The sequence below is a fragment of the Schistocerca piceifrons genome, chromosome 4 (genome assembly GCF_021461385.2).
Source record: "Schistocerca piceifrons isolate TAMUIC-IGC-003096 chromosome 4, iqSchPice1.1, whole genome shotgun sequence".
Taxonomy (NCBI): Eukaryota; Metazoa; Arthropoda; class Insecta; order Orthoptera; family Acrididae; genus Schistocerca; species Schistocerca piceifrons.
Window position 1 is genome coordinate 148449663 of NC_060141.1, and position 26040 is coordinate 148475702.

Here is a 26040-nt window from a genome sequence, read left to right on the forward strand (position 1 = left end):
TGAACTAATCTGGTTTACTTATGGGTGGCTGACAATAACATTTCAGATACATTGATACTCAGAACCAACACGAAAAGGCCTCAGTGGTTGGCATAAAGGACATCAATGAAACCATGCCTTTCCCTGAGGCATTGATTCACACACATTTTGCAGTCAAAAACAACAGTCTGCAGTGCAGTGAGCAACAGGAAGATGTTCCTGACAACCTTTGACACTGCTAACACCCTTGGATATTTCAACCCTTCTCTAAGGACATTGTGCGGCTGCACCCCCTCTGAAAGTGCTCACACCCCTTTGGAACGTAGCCTGACTGCAAGCTTTGCTCTTGTGTACCTGCTGGAAGCACTAGGGATTGTTCAAAACCAATCAACAAAATTTGGACATAATCCAAACCAGCAAAGAGTACTTATGCTTTTTCAACACTCCTTTTTCTGCCCTCCTGTGACATGATCATCTGGCAGTGCAACATTAACATACGAATCAATAAAACGGCATAGGGTTCCTCTAAGACCCCACAGTTTGGTATCACCCTTGGTGCCATCCATGCAACTATGCTGAGCATGTTACAAATGTATCTGTCAGAGACCTTGACACCAATTCAGCCTGGTGGCTGCCCTAGTGTCTGAAGGTAGGCAAACCCCACCCCTTAAACATGAAGGGGTTGCCTAACCCTCATGAACTAGAGCAGCAGATTTGGGTGGCACTGATGATGTTACCGAACTGGAGGGGTCTTAGAGGCACCCTCCACCGTTTTATTCGCACAAAGTACCCTTTGCTGCTTCAGATTACATTCAAATTTTGTGAGAATGGTTTTGAATGGTCTCTAGTGGTTCCAACCTGTACACAAGAGCCAAAAATTGCAGTCGCACTGCACTCCATAGGGGTGTGATCACATTCATTGGGTAAGCAGATGGACAATGTCCTTAGAGAAGGGTTGAAATGTGCAAGGGTGTCAACAGTGTCAAAGGTTGTGAAGAACATCTTCCTGCTGCATATCCCACAGTGAAATGTCATTTACGACCACAAACTGTGTGAGAATCAATGCCCTAGGGAAAGGGTTGGTTTCATTTATGCCCTTTATGCCACCCTGTGAGGCCTTTTTGTGTTGATGGTGAGCAGCGATGTGTCTGAAATGTTTTCCTCAGCCACTAATATGAAAACTGTGATTTCTATGCTGGATGACTAGTTCTGACTTCCATCGCAGGAGTGTCAAAAGAAGTTTGAAATGTGGATAAGAGAGGCTGCGATGACATTCTCATTGTGGTAACATCCATGGTGGCTTTAGGCAAAACTGTGGTAAAATTGGGTGCCAACGTGACATCATTAACCCACCTTACAGCTCACAAGAACTCCCGAGTAGTGGCCCATTTTTTCACCTGTTTCAACATTCTGAAACATCTCCAAGCCCGATGGGATGTCGCAGGGCACCACGCTTTTGCACCATCATAGAGGAAAGTTGTAGGCATCCTTCAAATCTATGCATCACAATGGGAGATAATTAGTGGGGGTTTTGAAAATGTAATCCTGTCATTCTGTTGCACATTGTAGTTGTGGGCTGTATTTGATTGAAAGATCATAATAGTACTGGAACAATAATGTCCATGGGACACCTCAATGACCAAGACACATACTTTGCGATGACATAGCCAGCAAGAAGTAAAGGACAGCTACTCCCTGCTACCCCCCCCCCCCCCCCCCTACGGGGAAGGCAGTGGGGGCAAGGGGAGGGGGAAGAACTCGGCAAAGCAAACTTGCATCCTGCACCGAAAGGAATATTGTTTAGAAACAATTTTAAGAAAGCCAAAACGGGTTAAGGATATTAACTAGTAGTAAATGTAGTAAGAGCTATTTGTTGTGAAATCTCAAACCTGTTTCTCCATTTTTCACTATTCTCCTTGCAGCTGACAATTCTTAAAGTTTCCAGCAGTGATGTAGCTTCAGTGTGTGATTTTTTAGCAAGTAATATCAAAAACTACGCAAAATGTGAATATAGAAAATATTTGCAGTTATCTGAACATTAATTGCCTGAGCGTAATTCAAAATATACAAATCACTTACAAACTATACTCTCTCCGTTAATTACAAAGTGCTCATAGATGACATTATACAATACTGTTTAGCACTATTGTGTTTTATTCATTTTAAAACACAGTTTTTCATTTGGTATGACTTTTCTTTTGTAAGAAATTGTGCTTTGTTTCCTGGTCCCACAAAACTAATATGAGTGGTCCCCCACCCAGTTTACATCTTGCATGTGTTCGCATAGTGGAGATAGTAAACATTATAGTGACAGTCCACACAGAAAATACAGAGTGCAGGACACAGAATACTACTACCCACTTAATTATGCTCATATATGAACCCACCATTACCAAGCAAGCAATGGTCATCACAACAACCATCAAACATTCAATGGTCAAATAGAATTAAACAAATTAACTCTTCTTCATATGCACTTTGCAATTTTCTTAAAGTATACAAGTTCAGTATTAGAGTTTTGGCATAGACACTTAAAATGTTTTAGCTATTTTAGAATTTTATGCAGTAAAATTAAAATGTAGTAGCAAACATACCTCCTTTGCTGCAGAATAGGCCACATTTGAATATGCATATCGATCAATAACCAGCGTAACTCCATTTTGTAATGCAGATTTTATTTTTGGTCTATTAGGAAAGAAATAAACAATATCATGATTACATTTAAAGAATAGATTTCAACTTAAATAACAATCAACAAAAAATGATAGCTCACAAAGCTGGAACAGTGAGATTGTTGCATTCAATATGGTTGTGATGCATGTGAAATGTACACATGTGAAAATGTCAGGTGCTTTCATATGAAATACATTATGCAATTAAATCTTAAATTTTTTCACCCTTGTTTAATCTTCCTTCAGTAATCATCTATTCAATTAATATCCAGAAATTTACAACAATGATTTCTACCCACAGTTCTTCACAATTGTCGAAACTACACAACTGCATCACCAAATACAGATATCAAACTAGATTGGCAGATGCCACAGATTATCCTAAAGCTCTTACCCTCTTTTGGAACATAGGTTTCACTAAACAAATAATGACAGCTGTCAGTGTGTAATTGAAGAGTACAATCAGAACCAGATGTGAAGCACATATTCTAACTTGTTTCTTACTTTGGCATTAACAAAGACTGCACCACGAACACACCAGAAACATTACATACTCAAAACATAACCAATGGACTCCCATTGTCACCTATTATTGCCAATTTGTTCAACAAAGATTTCAAGGAATGTGCCTTAGAGTGCATTGAAACCCAAGAGTTTTTTCATATATTTGGCTTCATGGAAGTGAGAATTTAAATGGAATTTTAGAACATCTGTATTCAATACATCCAAATATTTGATTCATAATGGAGGTGTAGAAGGATGGCTGCTCTCCCTTTCTCTATTTGTTCGTCAGGAGGAAGACTGATGGTACATTGTGACACGCACTGTTTATGAGAAGGCAACTCACACTGACTTGTACCTACAGGCTCATAGTTGTCAATATCCGGCTCAATGTGAAGAGGTACTTCATAACTTGGTTCACAGGGCCCACATCATCTCAGACCCTGAAAGTTTGTTAGATGAGCTAGCCTATCTCGAAGTCAAGCCTTACACAGAGAGCATTTTTAACAGGATTGCTTGTATTCTATGGAAATATGATGTGAAATGTGTTTTTCTACCAGCATCTAAAATTAGGGTCCTTATAGGATCCATAAAGGATGATTTTAGTTGTCATACGGTGAATGTCTATCACATTCCTTGCAGTTGTGTCATGCCAATGGGCCAGACCATAGAAGACCAATGTACTAAGCATTAGAGTCATACACACTTACAATGGCCGAGTGAATCTGCTATTGCAGAACATTGCCTTGGCATTGATCATTTTATGGGCTCTAACAACATGGAGATTCTGACATGCAGTACTCTCACCATTCAAACTAGAGTACAACTGAAATGTGTCAAACAGGAGCAACAATCTGGAGTGGTACAAGGAAAGGAGAGGGACAACAGCCTAGAGGGGAAGAGGGATCAGTGCTGCCTAACAGAGTGTGCAGGGGCCAGAGGTAACACAACAAAGCTGCTAGGCACAGCATCGGGAGGCTTTGAGGGAGACAGATGGATGGCAAAGCTGAGCTGAAAGGAGAGGAGCAGAGAAGGGGAAGAGACCAGTGATTGCACTGGCAGAGAGCAGCACACATTGAGGTTGAGGGGACTTGAACTGGGAGAAAGTGGCAGGACAGAGGGGACAGAATAGTTGGGTAGAGGCTGTAGGGTCAGTACGTTACCAGAGGCTGAGGCCACAACGATTTGGGGAGTGGGGAATGTGTTGTAAGGATAACTCTCATCAATGCAGTTTAGAAAAGCTGGTAGCAGAAAGGAGGGTCTAAATGGGTTGGGTTGTGAAGCACCCGTTGAAAACTAAAATGTTATATTCAGCTGCATGCTGTGTCACAGGGTGGTCAACTTTGTTCTAGGCCCCAGATGGTGGGCAGCTGGTTGGTAGTCATACCAATATGAAAAGCTGAGCAATGTTTACAGCAGAGATTGGTAAATGACACAGTTGCATTCACAGCATAGGATAATCCTGTGACATGACTGGAACAAGGAGTATTGTGTGTGTGGACTGGGCATGGCTTTCACTTGGTCCTTCTACAGGTATATGACCCCTATGGCAAGGGGTTGGAATTTGTGGTGGCATAGGGATGGACTAGCATATTGTGGAGGTTGGGTGGATGACAGAGCAGCACTTAGGAGAATAATGTATTGCAAGGTTCACAGGTTAAATACTGTTTCTCAATACAAGTTAAATACAGAGTTCTCACAACAGAATATTGACAGTGGAGGGAGTACTATTTACTACACCACACAGTCATAGATGTTTCAATTTTATTCATAGTATTTTTTATGGATTTTTTGGCGCAAATTATATCAACAAACAGCATTGTGCATGTGGTTGGTAGGAGAAATATCAAACAGGTTTGGCTTTAGCTATTTTAGTAGTAATCATAAGTGCTGAAGAAGCAAAACTCATTTGGTTGTTCAATAGCAGTTCAAGATGGCTCTTCTGGTGAATAGGTTTCTAGTATTGCAACCTGAAAATGTTCGTCCTTGCTCTCTTAAGTGTGGTATTTCCACATCAAAGGAATATTTGCGATCAGTGTGCAAACAATCCTGTCCAAAGATAGAGTGTGTTTTCTGTGCTTTCCAGAATCTACAATGCTCCTATAGGCTCAAGCATACAGATATACACATTTTTCTTATAACAATATAATGAGAAGGAAAGTTGCTACTAACCATACATCGGAAATGCTGAGTCACAGATAGGCACAACAAAAAGACTCACAATTATAGCTTTTGGTCATTAAGGCCTTTGTCAAAAATATACACACATACATACATGCACACACACTCACGAAACACAACTCACACACACAACTGCGGTCTCAGGCAATTGAAACTACACTCAGAATATTCCTTCTCATAATATTGTTACATTCAATCCTGGGTATTTGTGTTTTTCTTATGCAATATAAGGCACACTGTGCAAGTGAAATTATACATTCAGCTTTTATTCCAAGGGATTGTATGTCTTTGTAACTGAAAAATTCTTGCCTATTGTCTCCCGTGTTGTAGTAAGCCTGTAAATAACTTTTTCGCTTTCAGGACTTCCCTATTCTGGTCGCCAATTTGCCAATGAATGGCAAAACATATCTTTTCTTGGCTGGAATTTGAGAAGTTATAAAGTTCTTGATAAAAATCAATTATGGACACAGGAATTAACAGCAGACAGTGTACCAAGAAGTGGAACCCATCATGTTAATGGGGAAACAGATGCTCCAAAGCAGGGTCTGAAAGGGTTCACCAGTCTTGGGATGGATATGGTATGACCACTTTCAACAGAATACCTCCTGTCCAATTGGGTTATATAAAAACATAACAGATAAACCAGCTTAAAGAGAAAATTATACCATATGATTCCATTGATTTGCTTGGTTATCAAAGGACTCCAACCTGGTAACCACACCCTGAACCAATATGAGAACCTTCTTTGCCTTGAAGACAGGAAGTTGACACACCAATATTTTGTAGTAGTAACATCAAACACTGCTTTAGAAGATAAACAACCCAGTGTCTATTACATATTGCTATGAATCACAGGGAGAATACTTCAACAACACTATGAAAACAATAGATTGTTACACCCGCAGAGATGTTGAGTCACAGAAAGATTTAACAAAAAGACTACTTAACCACTAAGTTTTCGGCCAGGACCTTCTTTAGCTATAGACAACATATACAAACACATTCACACAAACACAGTTCACACGCATATGACCACTGTCTCTGGCTTCAAGGTCAGATTATGAGCAACTGCACATGGTGGGAGAAGCAATTTGGGTGGTGGGGTAAGAAGACGGTTTGGGTGGAGGGGGGCATGGAGAGTACGGTACAGGTGGAGGAGTGTAAAGTATTGTTTGTCGGAGCATATGGAGAAGAGGTGGAGAGAGGGTAGGGCAGCTACATGCAGTCAGGAGGTTAGATGGAGGGTGGGGTGAGGACAGAAAAGGAGAAAAGTAAACAGACAGTGGGTGCACTTGTGAAACAGAAGGCTGTGGAGTGAAAACAGGGAAAGGATAGGTGGATGAAGGACAATGATGGCAGAGAGCTTGTTGATTGTCATGCCCACATAGAATGAAGCACAATGGCTACAGCTTAGCTTATAGATCACATGACTAGTTTCACCTGTAGCCCTGCCTTTGAAGGGGTTGTTGATGCTTGTGATCGGACTGGAGTAGGTGGTGTGGGAGGATGTACGGGAAGATCTCGCATCTTGGTCTATTACAGGATTATGAGACATGAGGCAAGGGGTTGGGAGCAGGGCTTATGTAGAGATGGGTGAGGATATTGCATAGCTTCAGTGGGCAGCAGAATACCACTGTGGGATGGGTGTGGAATACAGTAGGTAGTCCTCATTTTAAGGCACAATGAGACAAAGAATAGAAACTCTAGCATAGAATGTGACTCAATTGCTCCAGTCCCGGGTGATACTGAGTCATGAGGGGGTATGCTCCTCTGTGGCCAGACACTGGTACTTTGGGAGGTGGTGGATATCTGGAGATAAGACACAGGAGATCTGTTTCTGTACTAGATTGGGAGGGTAATTACCATCTGTGAAGGCCTTAGTGAGACCCTTGGTATATTTCAAGAGGGTCTGCTTGTCACTACAGATGCAATGGTGATGGGTAGCTAGGCTGCATGGAAAGGACTTCTTCGTAGAGAATGGATGGCAGCTGTTAAAGTGGAGGTATTGCTGGAGGTGGAGGTCAACATTGAGGAAGGTGGCTTGTTGGGTTGAGTAGGACCACATGAGATGAATGGGAGAGAAGGTGCTGAGGTTCTGGAGGAATGTGGATATAGGGCGTTCCCACCCTCCATCCAGATCAAAAAGATGTCATCAATTAATTTGGGATTCTGGGTGGTTAGAAAGGATTCCTCTAGATGGTCCACAAATAGACTGGCATAAGATGGTGCCATGCGGGTGCCCATTAACATATCCTGGACTTGTTTGTAGGTGATACCTTCAAAGAAGTAGTAACTGTGGATGAGGATGTACTTGGTCATGGTGACTAGTAAGGAGGTTGTAGGCCTGAAATCCTTGGGGCACTGGGAAAGGTATTATTCAGTAGCAGTTAAGCCATAAGCATTAGGAACATTAGTGTAAGGAGAGGTGGCATCAATAGCCACGAGCAGGGCACTACATGATAAAGGAACACATGGAGAGTCTGTGGAGAAAATGGTTGGTGTCTTTTATGTAGGAGAGGAGTTGTGGGTAATAGGCTCAAGATGTTGGTCTGTGAGAGCAGAGATACTCTCATGGGGCATCCTGGGTGGTTGGGTTTACAGACTTTAGGAAGCACGTATAAGGTAGAAGAACATGGAGTGGTAGGGGTGAGGAAAGAGATAGACTCTAGCGAGAAGTTCTGGTATAAGCCTAAAGATGTGAGGAGAGACTTGGGATCATGATGGATTTCTGGAATGGTCTCACTGTAGAAGGGTTTTTAGGTGGACCTAACTGACAGTTACTGTTTCTTTTCTATATGGTGGCCTGCTCGTCACTACAGATCCCACCTCCCTTTACACTAACATCCTTAATGCCCATGGCCTAGCCACTACTGAACACTATCTTCCCAACACCCGACGGATTCCAAACCGACAACCTCCTTCCTGGTCAGAACGACCAACTACATCCTCACCCACAATTAGATCTCATTTGATGGCATCACTTACAAACAAATCTGGGTTACAGCAATGGGCACCCTCATGACACCATCCTACGGTAACCTATTCATGGACCATCTACAGGAATCTTTCCTAAACACCCAGAATCCCAAACCCCTCACCTGTTTCAGATTCACTGATGACATCTTCATGATCTGGATAGTCCTCCTCAACCCAACAAGCCACATTCCTTGATGTTGAACTCCACCTCAAAGATGGCTATATTAGTACCTCCATCCATATCAAACCTACCAACCACCAGCAATACCTCCACTTCGACAGTTGCCACCCATCCCATACCAAGAAGTCCCTTCCATACAACCTAGCCCTCCATGGGCACCTCATCTGTAGTGACGAGCAGTCCCTCTCGAAATATACCAAGGGTCTCACTGAGGCCTTTACAGACTGTAATTACCCTCCCAGTCTTGTACAGAAACAGATGTCCTGTGCCTTACCTCTCCAGACACCCGCCACCTCCCAACGTCCAGTGTCGGCCACAGAGGAGCATAACCCTCATGACACAGTACCACCCAGGACTGGAGCAACTGAATCACATTCTCTGCCAGTATTTCAACTATCTCTCGTCGTGTCCTGAAATGAGGAACATCCCACCCACTATCCTCCCTACAAAGGTATTCTGCAGCCAACTGAACCTACACTATAACCTCATCCATCCTTACAAAACCCCTGCTCCCAACCCCTTGCCTCAGGGCTCATGTCCCTGTAATAGTCCTAGAGGCGAGACCTATCCCAGGGCGGGAGGGGGAGAGGGACTAATGAGATTTTTGGAGGGGGAGGGGAAGTTTGGGGTAAAGGTTATATTGGGTTGGGTTGGGTTGTGGTTGGGAAGGGGGGGGGGGGAGGTGTATGGGAAATGACAGAAGGGGAAAGAAACTAGGACAGGAACTAGCAAAGTGTATGCTGAGAGGATTGTGGGAATGGAGGATACACTGGAGGAACAATTCTCACCTCCATCGTTCAGAGGAGATTGTACTGGGTAGTGTGTGCTAACCAAATAACATTGGTGCTGGTGCAGCAAATGCAGTGGGGTACAAGAGTTACCTAAATATGTTGATAACTTTGCCAGAACCATTACAGACCGCTAATATCCTACCCACGTAGTCCGAAAACAGATTTCCTATGACACCAAAGAAACTTGTCGCTACTATGAACTAGTCATTGGACAGTATGCTCTTCTTGTCATTGACAGATTCAACTATATCACTCACCAGAGCTTCAACTGCCTCTCATCACACCCTGAAATGAATGATATTCTATCAAAAAGCCTACCTTGATCACCAAAACTAGTATTCCTTCAACCAACCAACCTATGTAATACCCTAGAGTATCCATATTCCAACACTATTCCCTATCTTGCACTATAAATGTCATTCCCCTTGCAAATGCTTCAGGTTCAAGATCTGCACTGTACACCCACCCACTAACTTCTACCGTAGTTCAGTGATAGGTATTTCATACCCTACATGTGAAAACAACATTATATTCTTTGAGTGTCCCATTTACATTGCAGTGTTCCACAAATACAAGGTTTAAACTACCATAGCCATCTTCCCAATGCTTTCCTATTGTATCAATTTCCACATAGCTCCTCCCTTGTTCAAGCCCTACATTACTCCCAATCTCCCCCGCCCCTCTCCCATTTTTTAATGTCGGCTCTTCCAATCCTCCTTATCCTAACACCATTGACCCCCCACTTGCCTCTTCCTTTATCGTGTTTCCTATCACCTCCCCATCACCTCCTAGTCTTATACATCTTCCTCCCTTGCAGAGTTTTATCAACCCCCCTCCCGTCCAACAACTGAAAGTCTGAACAACAACCTCTCAAACAATCAGGGTCACCAGGACCACAAGTTGAACCATTTTGGTGAGAACAGGCGTGTAACTATAAAAAGAATAACAACATATCTCTGCTGATATATTTTTCCATTTGTTATGTATTGATCAACTATAGGTGAATGATTGCCTTTCTTCATCCTTACTTATTGTTACCACTTCGAAATTTCCAATTTTGTATTATATTTTTTAAAAAGTTGGTTAACCTAAAAACACTGTGAGCCTAGTGAAGGCATAGGCTTGCCTCTGCTTAAGCCTATCACATAGTGTGAAACATTTACAGTATCTTCAGCTTTATGAAGCATAATGCAATGCACATATGTGAAAACCAATCCATGGCAAGTGAATGCCTCTGATCATCTCATCCATAAGGTATGAGTCAACAATTTCCTGGAAGACACTTTTCATTACTTCTGCAGTGGTATACAGGTGGCGAAGTCACTTGGACAAATGTGGCAATGGAAAGTCCTTGATGGAACATAAATAATTTAAGGAGTAAAGATAACACCTACTGAACAGTTGAAGTGCTGAGTTCCCATTAAAAAAAAAAAATAAAAAAAAATAAAAAAAGACCACACACAGGTATATACACTACCTGTACAGCCACAACATACCAAAATTGTAACCACTGACTACATTGTGCAGGGACAATGTAGCAACACAAGGGTTTTGTGTGTGTGTGTGTTTTGTCAGATATCCCTTATTTACAAACCACATTTTATTTCCTTATTTTGCAGATTTACATTTTATATCACACCTGCATATACTATTAGCATTCAATGAGCTCAGGCAGTACTGTAAAACACATAGCAAGGAGTAAGGTACCAGTTCCTATGCTGGCTGATGCAGCCATTGGGCCATCTGGCGTTGCCAGTAGGTGGTGGAATGTGGCACCAGAACTAGCTGTGAGAAAGGCAGTTACATTAGTGCACAGTATGTAGGAAATCACAGCCATTCTGGTGCGAAGCATGTCATTTTGTATAATAAATATGTATTAATAAAAGCCACTTTTTCTACTACAGATGTTCCGACAAGCCTACTGATCATAAATACTTTCTTACAACAATATTACAACCCAAGAAAGCAGTAATCAAATGAATAATGTTTAAACACACAAAGTTGTAGAAACAGCTACAATGTTTCATGATTTTAAGTACAAGATCTAGACTGCATGCCATAGTCAGCAGTCTCCAATAGGATGCATTCCAGACTAGTTCTGTTGTAAGACCATGGCCTCAAGAAACTGCTAATTTTGAGTTAATAATTCATATATTGTTTCATTATTATTAGCTTACAGTGTTTATGCAAATAAATACATCATTAGGGTAGCCACGATCATTATTTCAAGTAATACAGCATCCTGCATCATCACTTTACGAGATATAGAATTGCACTTTCCAGAGAATCCAATGGTGCTGACAAGGTTTCTGCGAGAACATCAACTACGAGAGCTTAGCGGCAAAACAGGTAGGAAGAAATGCTATGTGATGACTCACTAAAGTAATCCAAAGACTAGAATGAAAGTTTCACTCTGCAGCAAGCGTGGGCCGATATGAAACTTCCTAGCAGATTGAAACTGTGTGCCAAACTGTGTAATATTGGTAATTTTCACCTCACAAACATTAGTATACGTTCATTAGTTAACGCCTGATTCTTTATCCTTGCCGCTCCTGTACGGCGGTTGTAAATCTCTATGTACATGTATCGATTAATGATATAAAAAGAATTCTGCTGTTTCAAGACAAATGAGGCCTTGAATGCTTCATCTTTTACTGTTTCTATTCCATGAAAGGCGGATGCGGACTTGCTGCGTTCCATAATCTGAGTTTTGTAATTTGTGGAAAATATTCTGTGAATGTACTAATTGTCTTCTCAATCAGAGAACATATATGCTTATGTAATTAATTATGAGCAGGCACCATCAAGAGGACATTAATATCAAGTATTGCCTGTTATGTGCAAAGCTTTTGTTAATACACGCCAGCTATTGTAACTGTAATACAAAAAGGTACATAGCATTAAAAAACGTGTTGTATATGAAGTGTGCTTATTTAGACAAATTATCCATAAGTATCTCCATCTCCTCATTACTCGAATGTTAATCATTTTATATCAGTTTATCTCCAGAACTTACGATCACGTTGATGGACGGAACGCAGCATTGAGGCAGGAGGAACATTATCGTTTTCTTTTCATTTCTGAATCAATCCTTTTTAATTGTGTAGCAGTGTTTTCCTTTTAAAGTCAGTAAATCTTTTGGTCCCTTAGTGTCGATACGGGTATGAATGCATTGCGGTCATGAACACGCGCAGAAATGATAATGTTGCATCCTACCAATCTCAAATAAATTAATCTCCTGTTCTATTTCCAAAGAATGTCAGGTATTTAAAAAATATTTATCAGGTGAAATAATCATTACAGTGACTTGTTACGATAAGACAATACGATCAATCTCTAATTCTGTTTCCAAGTTACACACAACATTTCATTATATCTTCAACACTATATTTTTTATAACACTACAACAGACACTTGAACTTTCCCTTTCGCAGGCACATGATCTACTGACTGAGCTACCCAAGCACAACTCATGACCCATCCTCACAGCTTTACTTCTGCCAGTACCTCGTCTCCTACATTCCAAACTTCACAGAAGCTCTCCTGCATACCTTGGAGAACCAGCACTCCTGGAAGAAAGGATAAAGCGGAGGCATGGCTTAGCCACAGCCTGGGGGATGTTTCCAGAATGAAATTTTTACTGTACAGTGGAGTGTGCACCGATATCAAACTTCCTGTGTGCTGGTCTGAGGCTCGAACTCGGGACCTTTGCCTTTCAGGGGCTAGTGCTCTATAGACTGAGCTACCCAAGCATGATTCATGACTCATCCTCACTGCTTTAATTCTGCCAGTAGCCAACCCCTACATTCCAAACTACACAGAAGCTCTCCTGCATACTATGCAGAACTAGCTCAGTCAGTAGAGCACTTGCCTGCAAAAGGCTAAGGTCTAGAGTTCATGTCTCAGTCCGGCACAAAGTTTTAATCTGACAGGAACTTTCATATCAGCACACACTCTGCTACACAGTGAAAATTTATTTCTGGAAACATCCCCAGGGCTGAGGTTAAGCCATGTCTACGCTATATCCTCCCTTCCAGGAGTGCTGGTTCTGTAAGTTATGCAGGAGAGCTTCTGTGAAATTTGGAATGTAGGAGACAATATACTGGCAGAATTAAAGCTGTGAGGACAGGTAGCAAGTCGTGCTTGGGCGCAAAAGTCGAAGGTCTCGAGTTCCAGTCACGGTCCGGCACACAGTTTAAATCTGCCAGGAAGTTTCAATCCCAGGACTGGCTGTCTTAACCTCTGTAAATTTCAGATGGAAAAGCATGGCCAGTCATCCAGTACGCCTCTTATGCCATCTTCTACGGACTCACAAACTTCACTGAGACACTTCAGGAGGTTCAGTTAAGAAGTTGTGTGTGTGTGTGTGTGTGTGTGTGTGTGTGTGTGTGTGTGTGTGTGTGTGTGTGTGTGTGTGTTTGTGTGTGTGTGTGTGTCAGCTAGCCTTGTTTGGGTGCCTATTGACAATTCTGTATTTTAACTGTTCACTGAGTCATTAATTTTATGCCTTAAATTATTAACTTGGACTAACACTATCAAAAGGTTGATGTTATCATACAATGATATGTACAAGGTGTCTCACCTAACCCTGCCTCCTCAAATACCTCTGGAACAACAATAGATATTCAAAAACGGTTTTCACCAGCATGAACGTATGACAGGGGCTTAGGAAACTAAATACTATGCGAAATTTTAAAATGTAAACAAACACTATTTTCAACACAAACTTGTAGATTTTTAAATGGAAACTGCCTATTGTTTCAAATGCAATCAATAGCACGAAAAATCACAAATATAATGGTGTTGGTTGCATCACAATACGTCAATTACATCCCGAGAAATTGCGAAGCAAAGTTGACACTTCAAATAAATGAAGTGCATATTCTGAGATTCAAGCGTGCACCTCATGCTGCCTGTGTCAGAGGCTCATGCAATGGGAAGCAAACACAATCTACAAAAATAAATAAGTAACACATCCAATGCAAAGTTACATTTTTCAAACTGTAAATGTACACTTATTCTAGCGAAATGACAACTAGATTTACAATTAGAGCTAACACACTTGCATTCAGTTTGCTTAACACATTTACTAGTGCCCTGTCACCCACAGAAACTGTAATGTGCATTACATCCAGCATAGAAAATACACCCACGTCGAAACTGTGTCACGTCAACGTATGTTCGAAGTGCCCTCTGTTTGCATCAATACACATTTACAGACAGGTAAGGAGAGAGTGTTGCACCGATTGTAGCGTTGCTACAGATATTGCTACACACGCCGCAGTAATACGATGTTGCATATCCTGTACTGTCATTGGGGGTTCTTGATACATTCAGTCTCTCACTGCGCCCCAGAGAAAGATGCATGCATAGCACTGTAGTTTCAGTTCTCTGAAACTGCAGACGTGTGTGCAAGTTGCGCTTGCGTGAGTGTGTGTGTGCGCGTGTGTGTATGTGTGTCTACTGCTGACAAAGGCCTTAATGGCCGAAAGCTATGATTGTGTGAATCTTTTTATTGTGCCTATCGTGACTCAGCATCTCCACTACATGGTAACTAGCAACTTTCCTTCTCTCGTATTGTTACATTCCATCCTGGATTGTCCACTGTTGGCCTTACAATACAGTTAGCAATGACACCACACCAAACATTGACACTCCCACTGTCGTTAATGAGCAACTTGGCGAATCCAGTGGGGATTTTGCATGGACAGTAGTGCATGTTCCACAGATTCACATTACCATGATTTGTAAATGAAGCCTCGTATGTAAACAACTACTGCTTAGGAATAATGGATTATCTTGTAACTGCTGAAGTGCAAAACCACAGAATGCACTGTGGGATTCAAAGTCATTCCTGTACAGTTCTTGGTGCAGCGAGATATGGAACTGATGAAACCGATGCCGAAGCAAGATTCTGCGCACATTACTGCGGCTTATTCCTACACCTTGTGCAATTTCTTGTACACCCACCTGAGGACTGTGCGCTACAGCAACAAGAACAGCAATTTTGTTTCCACTGCCAGTTGCTGGTGTTGTACATCGACGTTTTGTGGGAGCCCAGCTTCCTGTTTCCGTGAATGTCTTGCAGATGTTGCCAATGGTTCGACGTGACTGACACCGCTGATCTGGGTAGCGTTCAGCATACAGTGTCACAGCTGCAGTTTCATTTCTGTGTCATTCGTCATAAATTAAAATAATATCTAGTTTTTCTTCATTACTGAAAGCTGGCATATCGACTAGATGACGGCAAATGTAACAAGCCCCAAGAAAACAGGTTTTAATGTTGCAACGTATGTGAATTATGTTACAGTAAGAGAGCAGTTCAGCAGATGAGATTGGGAGACACTTGTACATTGACGATAGAGCGTGCCGTGGTAATATTGGTATGTTTACGGCAGGATACAGGTGCCAGCGCAGCCAACCCCTGCTCTGAACACAGTACCACATGCGATGCATTATGTCAGAAATTTTGACGCCGTTTCTATCCTTTGCAAGCCACATACTTCAGAACTTATGAGGTTTAGAAATGTGAAACCAAGTGTGTTACCACTAATTGCACCTCTAGTTGTCATTTCACAACAATAAACATTATGCGCAGGACATCCATCATTCTGATACTGCATTATTTGACACATTATAAGCGGTGAACCAGTTGAGTAAGGTACAGCTCAAGAAGGGGCTAATCTATCCCCCTTTAGGAGTGCCATCAATGAAATATGGGCCAATGACGTGTTGTCATACAATACCACACCATACAGTAACACTCCACTGACGTCAATCGCATCACGATTACCAGCATCAGGTGCGCGCTTGAGTCTTAGGACGTGTGCTAGCTGTGCGCTTCATTTATTTCAAGCGTCAACTTCGCTTAGCAATTATTTGGAATGTAAGTGACGTACTGCGATGCAACCATCGCCATTATTTTTGTGATTCTTCATGTTACTGATTGCATACGAAATAACAGGGGGGTGTCCATTTAAAAATACATCAGTTTTTGTTGAAAATAGTATTGGTTTAAGTTTTAAAATTTCGCACAGTATTTGGTTTCCTAAGCCCCTGCCATACGTTCATGCTGGTGAAAACTATTTTTGAATATCTATTGTTGTTCCAGAGATGTTTGAGGTGGCAGAGTTATGTGAGACACCCTGTATATGCAGACAAGCAACAAATGGAAATTTGTACCTAGGCTGGGATTCAAACCTGGGTCTCCTGCTCACTAAGCATACGTGCTAGGCAGATTTGCTGACCACTATGCCACCCTGGACAGTGGCTTTGCACAACTGCATGCACTACCCTAGCACGCCTCCCTCCTCAATCCAAAGTCGCACTCAGCCTTTTTGGCATTCCGTCCTAAACTTGAACAGCATTGCAGAGGCGTCACTTCAGTCCACATACAATCGTCACTGATGTTTGAAACTTGAAAAAGTCTCTGGAACCAGATAGTTTCACTTAACTGAAAGCCCCTATGCTTGAGTTTCAAGCAGGATCCCCTGTTTTGTTCGCTGCAGAGGTGCTATTCCAACACAGTTGGAGAGCTTCTGCAACGTCTACCTGCCTAGTGAGCAGGAAACTTCAGTTCAAATCCCCGCCTTGGTACAAATTCCTATTCATCATTTTAGTCTGCATATATACGTCACCGATGTTTGAGACTTGAAAAGGTCTCTGGAGCCAGATAGTTTCACTTAGCATACAATACTTAATGATAAATACTAGAGACTTGTTTACCAAATCTATGAACTTTTTCCTGAAAAAAAAAAGTGGGTGACACACTTGTGTCATCACTTGACTGTGCGATATGTCTGAAGGGATTAACAAAGTTGCATACTTTGAAAGGTTGTATTAAGATCTCTCACACTATCTGAAGAGCCAACAATAAACCTGAAACACAGAGGCAGCATTAACTATAGTAGCATTTCCACTTCACATATTTTTCTGTTACTGGTATACTTTTGGATGAAAAGCACATCATATTGCTCATCTTGGTACACATTTATCGGAAGAATGCTCCGAGAGGTTTGGGGGACAGTAGGGAAACAGACCTCCTCTCACTCCCTTCCACCACTGTTTCCTATAGTTTTCCACAGTCCGTGTTACTGGCTGTGCAAAAAATACTTCGCTATAAGTTTTGTTGTAGCCATCATGTACCTATTGTAAGCAAGTAACAGATAAGAAAATCTTACAACATCGATGTTTTAAATGAATATAATGAAAAGTGCCCCCCCCCCCCCCCCCCCATGAACCATGGACCTTGCCGTTGGTGGGGAGGTTTGTGTGCCTCAACGATACAGAAGATAGCCGTACCGTAGGTGCAACCACAACGGAGGGGTATCTGTTGAGAGGCCAGACAAACATGTGGTTCCTGAAGAGGGGCAGCAGCCTTTTCAGTAGTTGCAGGGGCAACAGTCTGGATGATTGACTGATCTGGCCTTGGAACATTAACCAAAATGGCCTTGCTGTTGTGGTACTGCGAACGGCTGAAAGCAAGGGGAAACTACAGCCGTAATTTTTCCCGAGGGCATGCAGCTATACTGTACGGTTAAATGATGATGGCGTCCTCTTGGGTAAAATATTCCGGAGGTAAAATAGTCCCCCATTTGGATCTCCAGGCGGGGACTACTCAAGAGTACGTCATTATCAGAAGAAAGAAAACGGATCGGAGCGTGGAATGTCAGATCCCTTAATTGGGCAGGTAGGTTAGAAAATTTAAAAAGGGAAATGGATAGGTTAAAGTTAGATATAGTGGGAATTAGTGAAGTTCGGTGGCAGGAGGAACAAGACTTCTGGTCAGGTGAATATAGGGTTATAAATACAAAATCAAATAGGGGTAACGCAGGAGTGGGTTTAATAATGAACAAAAAAATAGGAGTGCGGGTAAGCTACTACAAACAGCATAGTGAATGTATTATAGTGGCCAAGATAGAGACAAAGCCCATGCCTGCTACAGTTGTACAAGTTTATATGCCAACTAGCTCTGCAGATGACGAAGAAATAGATGAAATGTATGATGAGATAAAAGAAATTATTCAGGTAGTGAAGGGAGACGAAAATCTAATAGTCATGGGTGACTGGAATTCGACAGTAGGAAAAGGGAGAGAAGGAAACATAGTAGGTGAATATGGATTGGGGCTAAAAAATGAAAGAGGAAGCCGTCTGTTAGAATTTTGCACAGAGCATAACTTAATCATAGCTAAGACTTGGTTCAAGAATCATAAAAGAAGGTTGTATACATGGAAGAATCCTGGAGATACTAAAAGGTATCAGATAGATTATATAATGGTAAGATAGAGATTTAGGAACCAGGTTTTAAATTGTAGGACATTACCAGGGCCAGATGTGGACTCTGACCACAATCTATTGGTTATGAACTGTAGATTAAAACTGAAGAAACTGCAAAAAGGTGGGAATTTAAGGAGATGGGACCTGGATAAACTGAAAGAACCAGAGGTTGTACAGAGTTTCAGGGACAGCATAAGGGAACAATTGACAGGAATGGGGGAAAGAAATACAGTAGAAGACGAATGGGTAGCTCTGAGGGATGAAGTAGTGAAGGCAGCGGAGGATCAAGTAGGTAAAAAGACGAGGGCTAGTAGAAATCCTTGGGTAACAGAAGAAATATTGAATTTAATTGATGAAAGGAGAAAATATAAAAATGCAGTAAATGAAGCAGGCAAAAAGGAATACAAACATCTCAAAAATGAGATCGACAGAAAGTGCAAAATGGCTAAGCAGGCATGGCTAGAGGACAAATGTAAGGATGTAGAGGCTTATCTCACTAGGGGTAAGATAGATACAGCCTACAGGAAAATTAAAGATACCTTTGGAGAAAAGAGAGCCACTTGTATGATTATCAAGAGCTCAGATGGAAACCCAGTTCTAAGCAAAGAGGGGAAAGCAGAAAGGTGGAAGGAGTATATAGAGTGTCTATACAAGGGCGATGTACTTGAGGACAATATTATGGAAATGGAAGAGAATGTAGATGAAGACGAAATGGGAGATACGATACTGCGTGAAGAGTTTGACAGAGCACTGAAAGACCTGAGTCGAAACAAGGCCCCCGGAGTAGACAACATTCCATTAGAACTACTGACGGCCTTCGGAGAGCCAGTCCTGAGAAAACTCTACCATCTGGTGAGCAAGATGTATGAGACAGGCGAAATACCCTCAGACTTCAAGAAGAATATAATAATTCCAATCCCAAAGAAAGCAGGTGTTGACAGATGTGAAAATTACCGAACTATCAGTTTAATAAGTCACAGCTGCAAAATACTAACGCAAATTCTTTACAGACGAATGAAAAAACTGGTAGAAGCCAACCTCAGGGAAGATCAGTTTGGATTCCGTAGAAATGTTGGAACACGTGAGGCAATACTGACCTTACAACTTATCCTAGAAGAAAGATTAAGGAAAGGCAAACCTACATTTCTAGCATTTGTAGACTTGGAGAAAGCTTTTGACAATGTTGACTGAAATACTCTCTTTCAAATTCTAAATTGGCAGGGGTAAGATACAGGGAGCGAAAGGCTATTTACAATTTGTACAGAAACCAGATGGCAGTTATAAGAGTCGAGGGGCACAAAAGGGAAGCAGTGGTTGGGAAGGGAGTGAGACAGGGTTGTAGCCTATCCCCGATGTTGTTCAATCTGTATATTGAGCAAGCAGTAAAGGAAACAAAAGAAAAGTTTGGAGTAGGTATTAAAATGCAGGGAGAAGAAATAAAAACTTTGAGGTTCGCTGATGACATTGTAATTCTGTCAGAGACAGCAAAGGACTTGGAAGAGCAGTTGAACGGAATGGACAGTGTCTTGAAAGGAGGATATAAGATGAACATCAACAAAAGCGAAACGAGGATAATGGAATGTAGTCGAATTAAGTCGGGTGATGCTGAGAGAATTAGATTACGAAATGAGACACTTAAAGTAGTAAAGGAGTTTTGCTATTTGGGGAGCAAAATAACTGATGATGGTCGAAGTAGAGAGGATATAAAATGTAGACTGGCAATGGCAAGGAAAGCATTTCTGAAGAAGAGAAATTTGTTAACATCGAGTATAGATTTCAGTGTCTGGAATTCGTTTCTGAAAGTATTTGTATGGAGTGTAGCCATGTTTGGAAGTGAAACATGGACAATAAATAGTTTGGACAAGAAGAGAATAGAAGCTTTCGAAATGTGGTGCTACAGAAGAATGTTGAAGATTAGGTGGGTAGATCACATGACTAATGAGGAGGTATTGAATATGATTGGGGAGAAGAGAAGTTTGTGGCACAACTTGACTAGAAGAAGGGATCGGTTGGTAGGACATGTCCTGAGGCATCAAGGGATCACAAATGTAGCATTGAAGGGCAGTGTGGAGGGTAAAAATCGTAGAGGGAGACCAAGAGATGAATACACTAAGCAGATTCAGAAGGATGTAGGTTGCAGTAGGTTCTGGGAGATGAAGGAGCTTGCACAGGGTAGAATAGCATGGAGAGCTGCATCAAACCAGTCTCAGGACTGAAGACCACAACAACAACAATGAAAAGTGTAACACGAAAAAAATGCCTTCAGTAGTTGCACACACAGTATCACTATTGATGACCTATTTACACAGCAGCTACGGATACCACAGACACGAAAATGAGGAATTTGACCAACATTATTCCAAAGTATCAGTAGGCTGAAAATGCGAAATGCTTACATATATTTGCATCACTCAAACCTCATCAAGTCAGTCAGATACAATGTTAATCTAACTACATTCACAAAAAACAGTGTGCAGTATTCTGTTCCAGACTGTGTCACAATGCACACCTAACTTGCTGCCTCATTTCTGTTAAGCACATCCTTCTCAGCAAAGTGGTTCAATGTACCCTCTTCCCTGCATGAAAAATAATTTGCAGGATGTGTTCTTAATTGGGCTCTATCTTCTGAGTTCATAAATATTTATAAATGACAAAAAATAACTCACTTTATATGAAAAGGATAGGTTATAATGTAATTGGATAGATTAAAAAAATCTACTCACCAACCTCTATGGCTATGCCCATTCCATATTAGTTTTTTATAACCACCCCCTCCCCCTCCCCCCCGTTCCACCTCTACCACATACAATACACTTAGCTTTCCACTCTTATTAACTAATGCATGATGTTTTGGCAGTAATCTCTGTCTTGCATATTACCCTATCTTCTATCCTTAAGCTCTCAGGTTTCAAATCTCATCTGTTGCAGTCCCAACAATCTGTCTTTCCTTGTCATCCCAATCAGTAAGCCCCTTTACCCAGAGCTAGGGGTAACTTTTCCAAACTCTCTCCATCTCCTACACCTCATCAGATCTTTTCCTTCATCCATCTTCCTTCCCCTTCAACAGTTCTGATAGAAGAAGGAGCCAAGAGCTTTGAAAGCTTGCAAATTTAAATACCTTTACATGCACATTCTCCTGCTGCCATTTAGTGACCAGATTTTTTTATCTATCCAATTAAATTGTATTTTTAAGTATTAATTATTGTTATTATTATTATTATTATTGAAAAGGACAGATTGTTACTCACCATATACAGGAGACACTGAGTCGCAGACAGGCAAAATGGAAAGACCGCTATACAATTTAGCTTTTGGCAAGAAAGTATTTTTTTGAAGTAGAAAACACACTAGCTTTGAAACAAAGCACAACTCAGGCACACATACTCACAAGACCACTGTCTCTGCATGGCCACGGTGGCCAGAGACTGTGGTTGTGTGTGTGAGTTGTGCTTGTGGGAATGTGTGTGTCTTTTCTACTTCAGAATGACTTTTGGTGAAAGCTAAAATGTACAGCAGTCTTTTCATTGTGTCTGTCTGAGACTCCATGTCCTCTCTATGTGGAGAATACCAATATCTCCTTTTCATAATATTGTTGTTATTCCATCGTGGACTTTCCATTGCTTAAAAGTAACTCACTCATTTTCCCATATATTTGCAGCAAATGTAAGGTGTATGGTCCTGTCTGGGAGTTCTTCCTCCTTTTTCAGGTATGAGTCAATCACTTTACCAATGGCAGTCGAGCGATCTACGGACAGATAAAATGATATCTCATTATATTTACAGATTACACAAGTGACATATTCTGACCTTTCTTCTTCTTTTTCTTATTCCTTTCAAATTGTTTTTGAGTGTGTCTAAAAAAATATTCATTTATAAATACAACTGAATAGTGCAGCTGGTTTAATAAAGAAAGTAATACAAAAATGCTGTGGTAAAAAATTTATGCTGTGTATCCAGTAAACTATCAGCTACAATATCCCCCTCCCCTCCCTTTTACACACACACACACACACACACACACACACACACACACACACACACACACACCTTTGCTTTTGCAAGATTAGCAGAGGAACCTCTTTCAGCCTGGAGTGGGATGATAATATTGACTGGGAGATACACGTAATATGATGGATCACTGTCTCTCTTTTGTCAGTAGAGGTTGTTTATAGTCCCATTATAAGCATAAATGAGCAATTAAAAATTTCCATTGACTGTGGTTACATTTACAAGGAATACATTGCAGTGCAGTGAGGAGCAGACTGTAACTAACAAAACATGTCTTGTGTAACAATTGGTCCCACATCAAGAAGTAAACATGGAAACTCTAAAAGTAGCAAATGTGTTTGGCAGCTGTAATTTTTCAATAAAAATGGCTAGGCAACTTCTGGAGTTGGGACATACAAGGTAATCATCTGGAACAGAATAACAGACCACTCAAAACAACAGATGAAATTTCAAATCTACAAATGTAACTGAACAACACTAATGAGAGAGCTGTCGAAAAGTCAAAGCTAATTAGATGGAAAAAAAAATAGTTAACTGAATGAAAAGGAAAACCATATTCATAACTTTTGCCAAATTCACAATGAGACAAATAGGGGGCAACCAGTATTTACTTTCAGGCATGCAACTATTATACTCATAGAAACACACAAAAACAAAACAGTACTCTTAGTGTCAGGATCATAATTTCCTCATTTGTCAACACAAATGAGAAAACCTAACTTGTTTCTGATGTCATGTACGGTAATGTAATGAAGTGTTGTATAGTAATGTAGTTCAGAATTATAAATTACAAAATCTGTGACGCAAAAAGGTAGCATAGTACAGAAGACCAGTAGCATGTGCATTCTGGATTTCCTACAAACATAAATCCAGGTGCCAGATGGCCACTGTACAATATGTAGTCTTTTCCTTTTCTTAAATTGTTATTTTCTTATGTACATATTTTAACCAGATTTTTTTCCCTGAAACATCGTACTGCTTAGTTATGCTAACACACATGAAATTATTTTAAAATATTCCACATTATATTCCTGTCAATTCAAGTGCAACATCCACTCCTCAAACCACTCACCACCTATTTCTAGTTTTCCTCACTGAAGGAAGAATCTATCGCCTGAAGAGGTAGGCAAGCTGTTGTTAATAATTTAGCACTAAACAAGACCACTCACTAAATAGCAGAACACTCAGTCATCAGAAGCATTGAGTCATTGACAGGCACACAGGCACACAAAAATGAGGAAGAAAACTTGCTAGCTTTTAGAGTAAATCCTTTATCGAGCTACAGCACATGCACCTGCATGCGCGCACATACACGCACATGCACACACGCACTTGTGTGTCAAGTCGGTATGCAGGTGTATAGGTGTTTGTGTGTGTGTGTGTGTGTGTGGGGGGGGGGGGGGGGGGGGATGGGGGATGCACGCTTGCCGAGTCAATGCTTATGCTATTTAGTGAGTGGTCTCCTTTACCCCTAATTTACTTACATTCTACCAGAACTTTTCTACATATGTATACTATTGTTACCTTGTTTTGTGTTTTTATCAGCTGTATTGGAAAACAACTGCTGTGAAGTATAGAACACAAACAAAAAGGCCACTGGGAATGGGATGGAATGAAGGGAAAATAAAATAAAAGAAAAAACAAAGACTGGGGTTTAATGTCCCATTGATGATGCACTAGTCAAACCAAGTTCAGCAAGAATGGTATAGGGAATTGGCTGGGGTCTTCTAAAATGAACCATCTTGGAAATCACCTTCAGGGACCTTGAGAAACCAAGTCAAACTGAAAACTGAATACCTGGACTTGGATTTGACTGATGCTTCTCCTGAATATAAATACACAGCATTAAGCATTTGCACAATCTAACTCTGTGATGCAAAACACACACACACACACACACACACACACACACACACACACACAGAGAGAGAGAGAGAGAGAGAGAGAGAGAGAGAGAGAGAGATGGCAATTTTACATAATTTCTGGCTTTTTACGTATGCTCACCATTATGAATAAATGCTAACCGACATGTCTCGATAGTAAAGGGTACCTATCACATTCTGTGATACAAAGCTATACCTACTGCAGGTTGCTTTAGTAACTGAGCTATTCCCTTACTGGAAGCTCTTCAGTTTTGTAAGTGGGATTAATTAAATTGTGCAATAAGTTCCATAAACCCCATCATGAAGCCTTCAGGGATGTGGAAAGAATCAAATTATACATTAACTGGTACAAGCAGCCATTGCAGGATGCTTCTGTACAGTATATTAACAACACATTATGACTTGTGCTAAATCTAATCACACTGATAATTAAAGAAATACCTTCTGGATTACTTTATAAACTTGTAGATTTATATTATAAGAAAAATGGGAGGTCTGAAAGAAGCCAATGCCCCTTGTCTTATAACATCTAGCAGATATGTAATTTTGGTTTTTTGAAATTGCATAACATTAGGCTTTGTAACAATGATGGTTAAACTGTTTGCTACAAACCATTTGTACACTCATTTTATTATTCTCGTAAATGGACCTGCTATGAATGTGCTTGAGCCCTTTATTAGTATGCTAGAGTCACCAGCAAAACATCATAGTTTTTAAAGAGGCCTCCAATGTCTCAGGTAAATCATTTAAGTAGATCGGGAAATTAGAAAGCACTCGAAAATTCTTTAAGTGTGGATGTATACCAAAAATGACAGGTTTATTTGTGGAGAAAGGGAAACAAAATTAGTTTTTGTTTCATTTTCTGGCCTAGAAATGTTCACACTTCTCTTTCTGTCTACAACTTGTCAGCTCACTATCACTCGGCTATGAAATCATAATTGCTTTCCACTCTATAGTGGCAGCACATACAGTTGGTAATTATAATGAGTGGGATTTAGCAAAATATCATGAACAACTCAAGAAACCAGTTGAGGCTTGCTGATTGGCCTGGGGACCATCAGCAGTGGAACACTGAGTACGGACAGAAGACAACAACATGAAAAATGGACAATGGAGAAATCCTTCAATGTTGCCAGGCCGGATACCAGGTCTATCCTCCATGAAATGGGCACATATGGCCAGAAGCGTCCAGGTTGATGACTGGCAGGGGAACTGTTTGCACGGTGCGTATCCTTACGTTGAAACACACTGTAAGGTGTCAGGATATGGGAGTATCTGGCATCATGCCAGAACATGGTGACATGGGTTTCATTGCAGAGGCTGCGTGGAGTCCTCTACCTCCATGTGGTCAACAGAAATCACTGTTGGTGTTCTGGAGTGCAAGTTACACCCGTGTGGTTGTCAAACTAGCTGTCTAGGACAGAGTGGCCCACCTACATTGGCAATGTCAGTAAGTGCTTGGACAGTGTTGTGTGGTGCGAAGATGCTCTGAACATCTCACGGCATCAACTGTCATAAGGCACCAACTGTACAAGGTAATCACCGCAGTCATGTCCACATCTCTATTGCCCCATAAAAGTGTGCCCACACTA

At 41.1% G+C, this 26040-nt stretch overlaps 1 protein-coding gene across 5 annotated transcripts in view; it reads right to left on the reverse strand.

The window, feature by feature from the left end:
• Positions 1-26040, reverse strand: part of LOC124795302 (thymidylate kinase) — a 60501-nt gene that overhangs the window by 13833 nt on the left and 20628 nt on the right. For all 5 annotated transcript variants that reach the window (XM_047259267.1, XM_047259268.1, XM_047259269.1 and 2 more), the window contains 2 exons: positions 22194-22302; positions 2574-2664 (listed from right to left, as the gene is read on the reverse strand). In XM_047259267.1, the coding sequence (XP_047115223.1) occupies positions 2574-2664; positions 22194-22302 (200 nt within the window). The remainder of the gene's footprint in view (positions 1-2573; positions 2665-22193; positions 22303-26040) is intronic.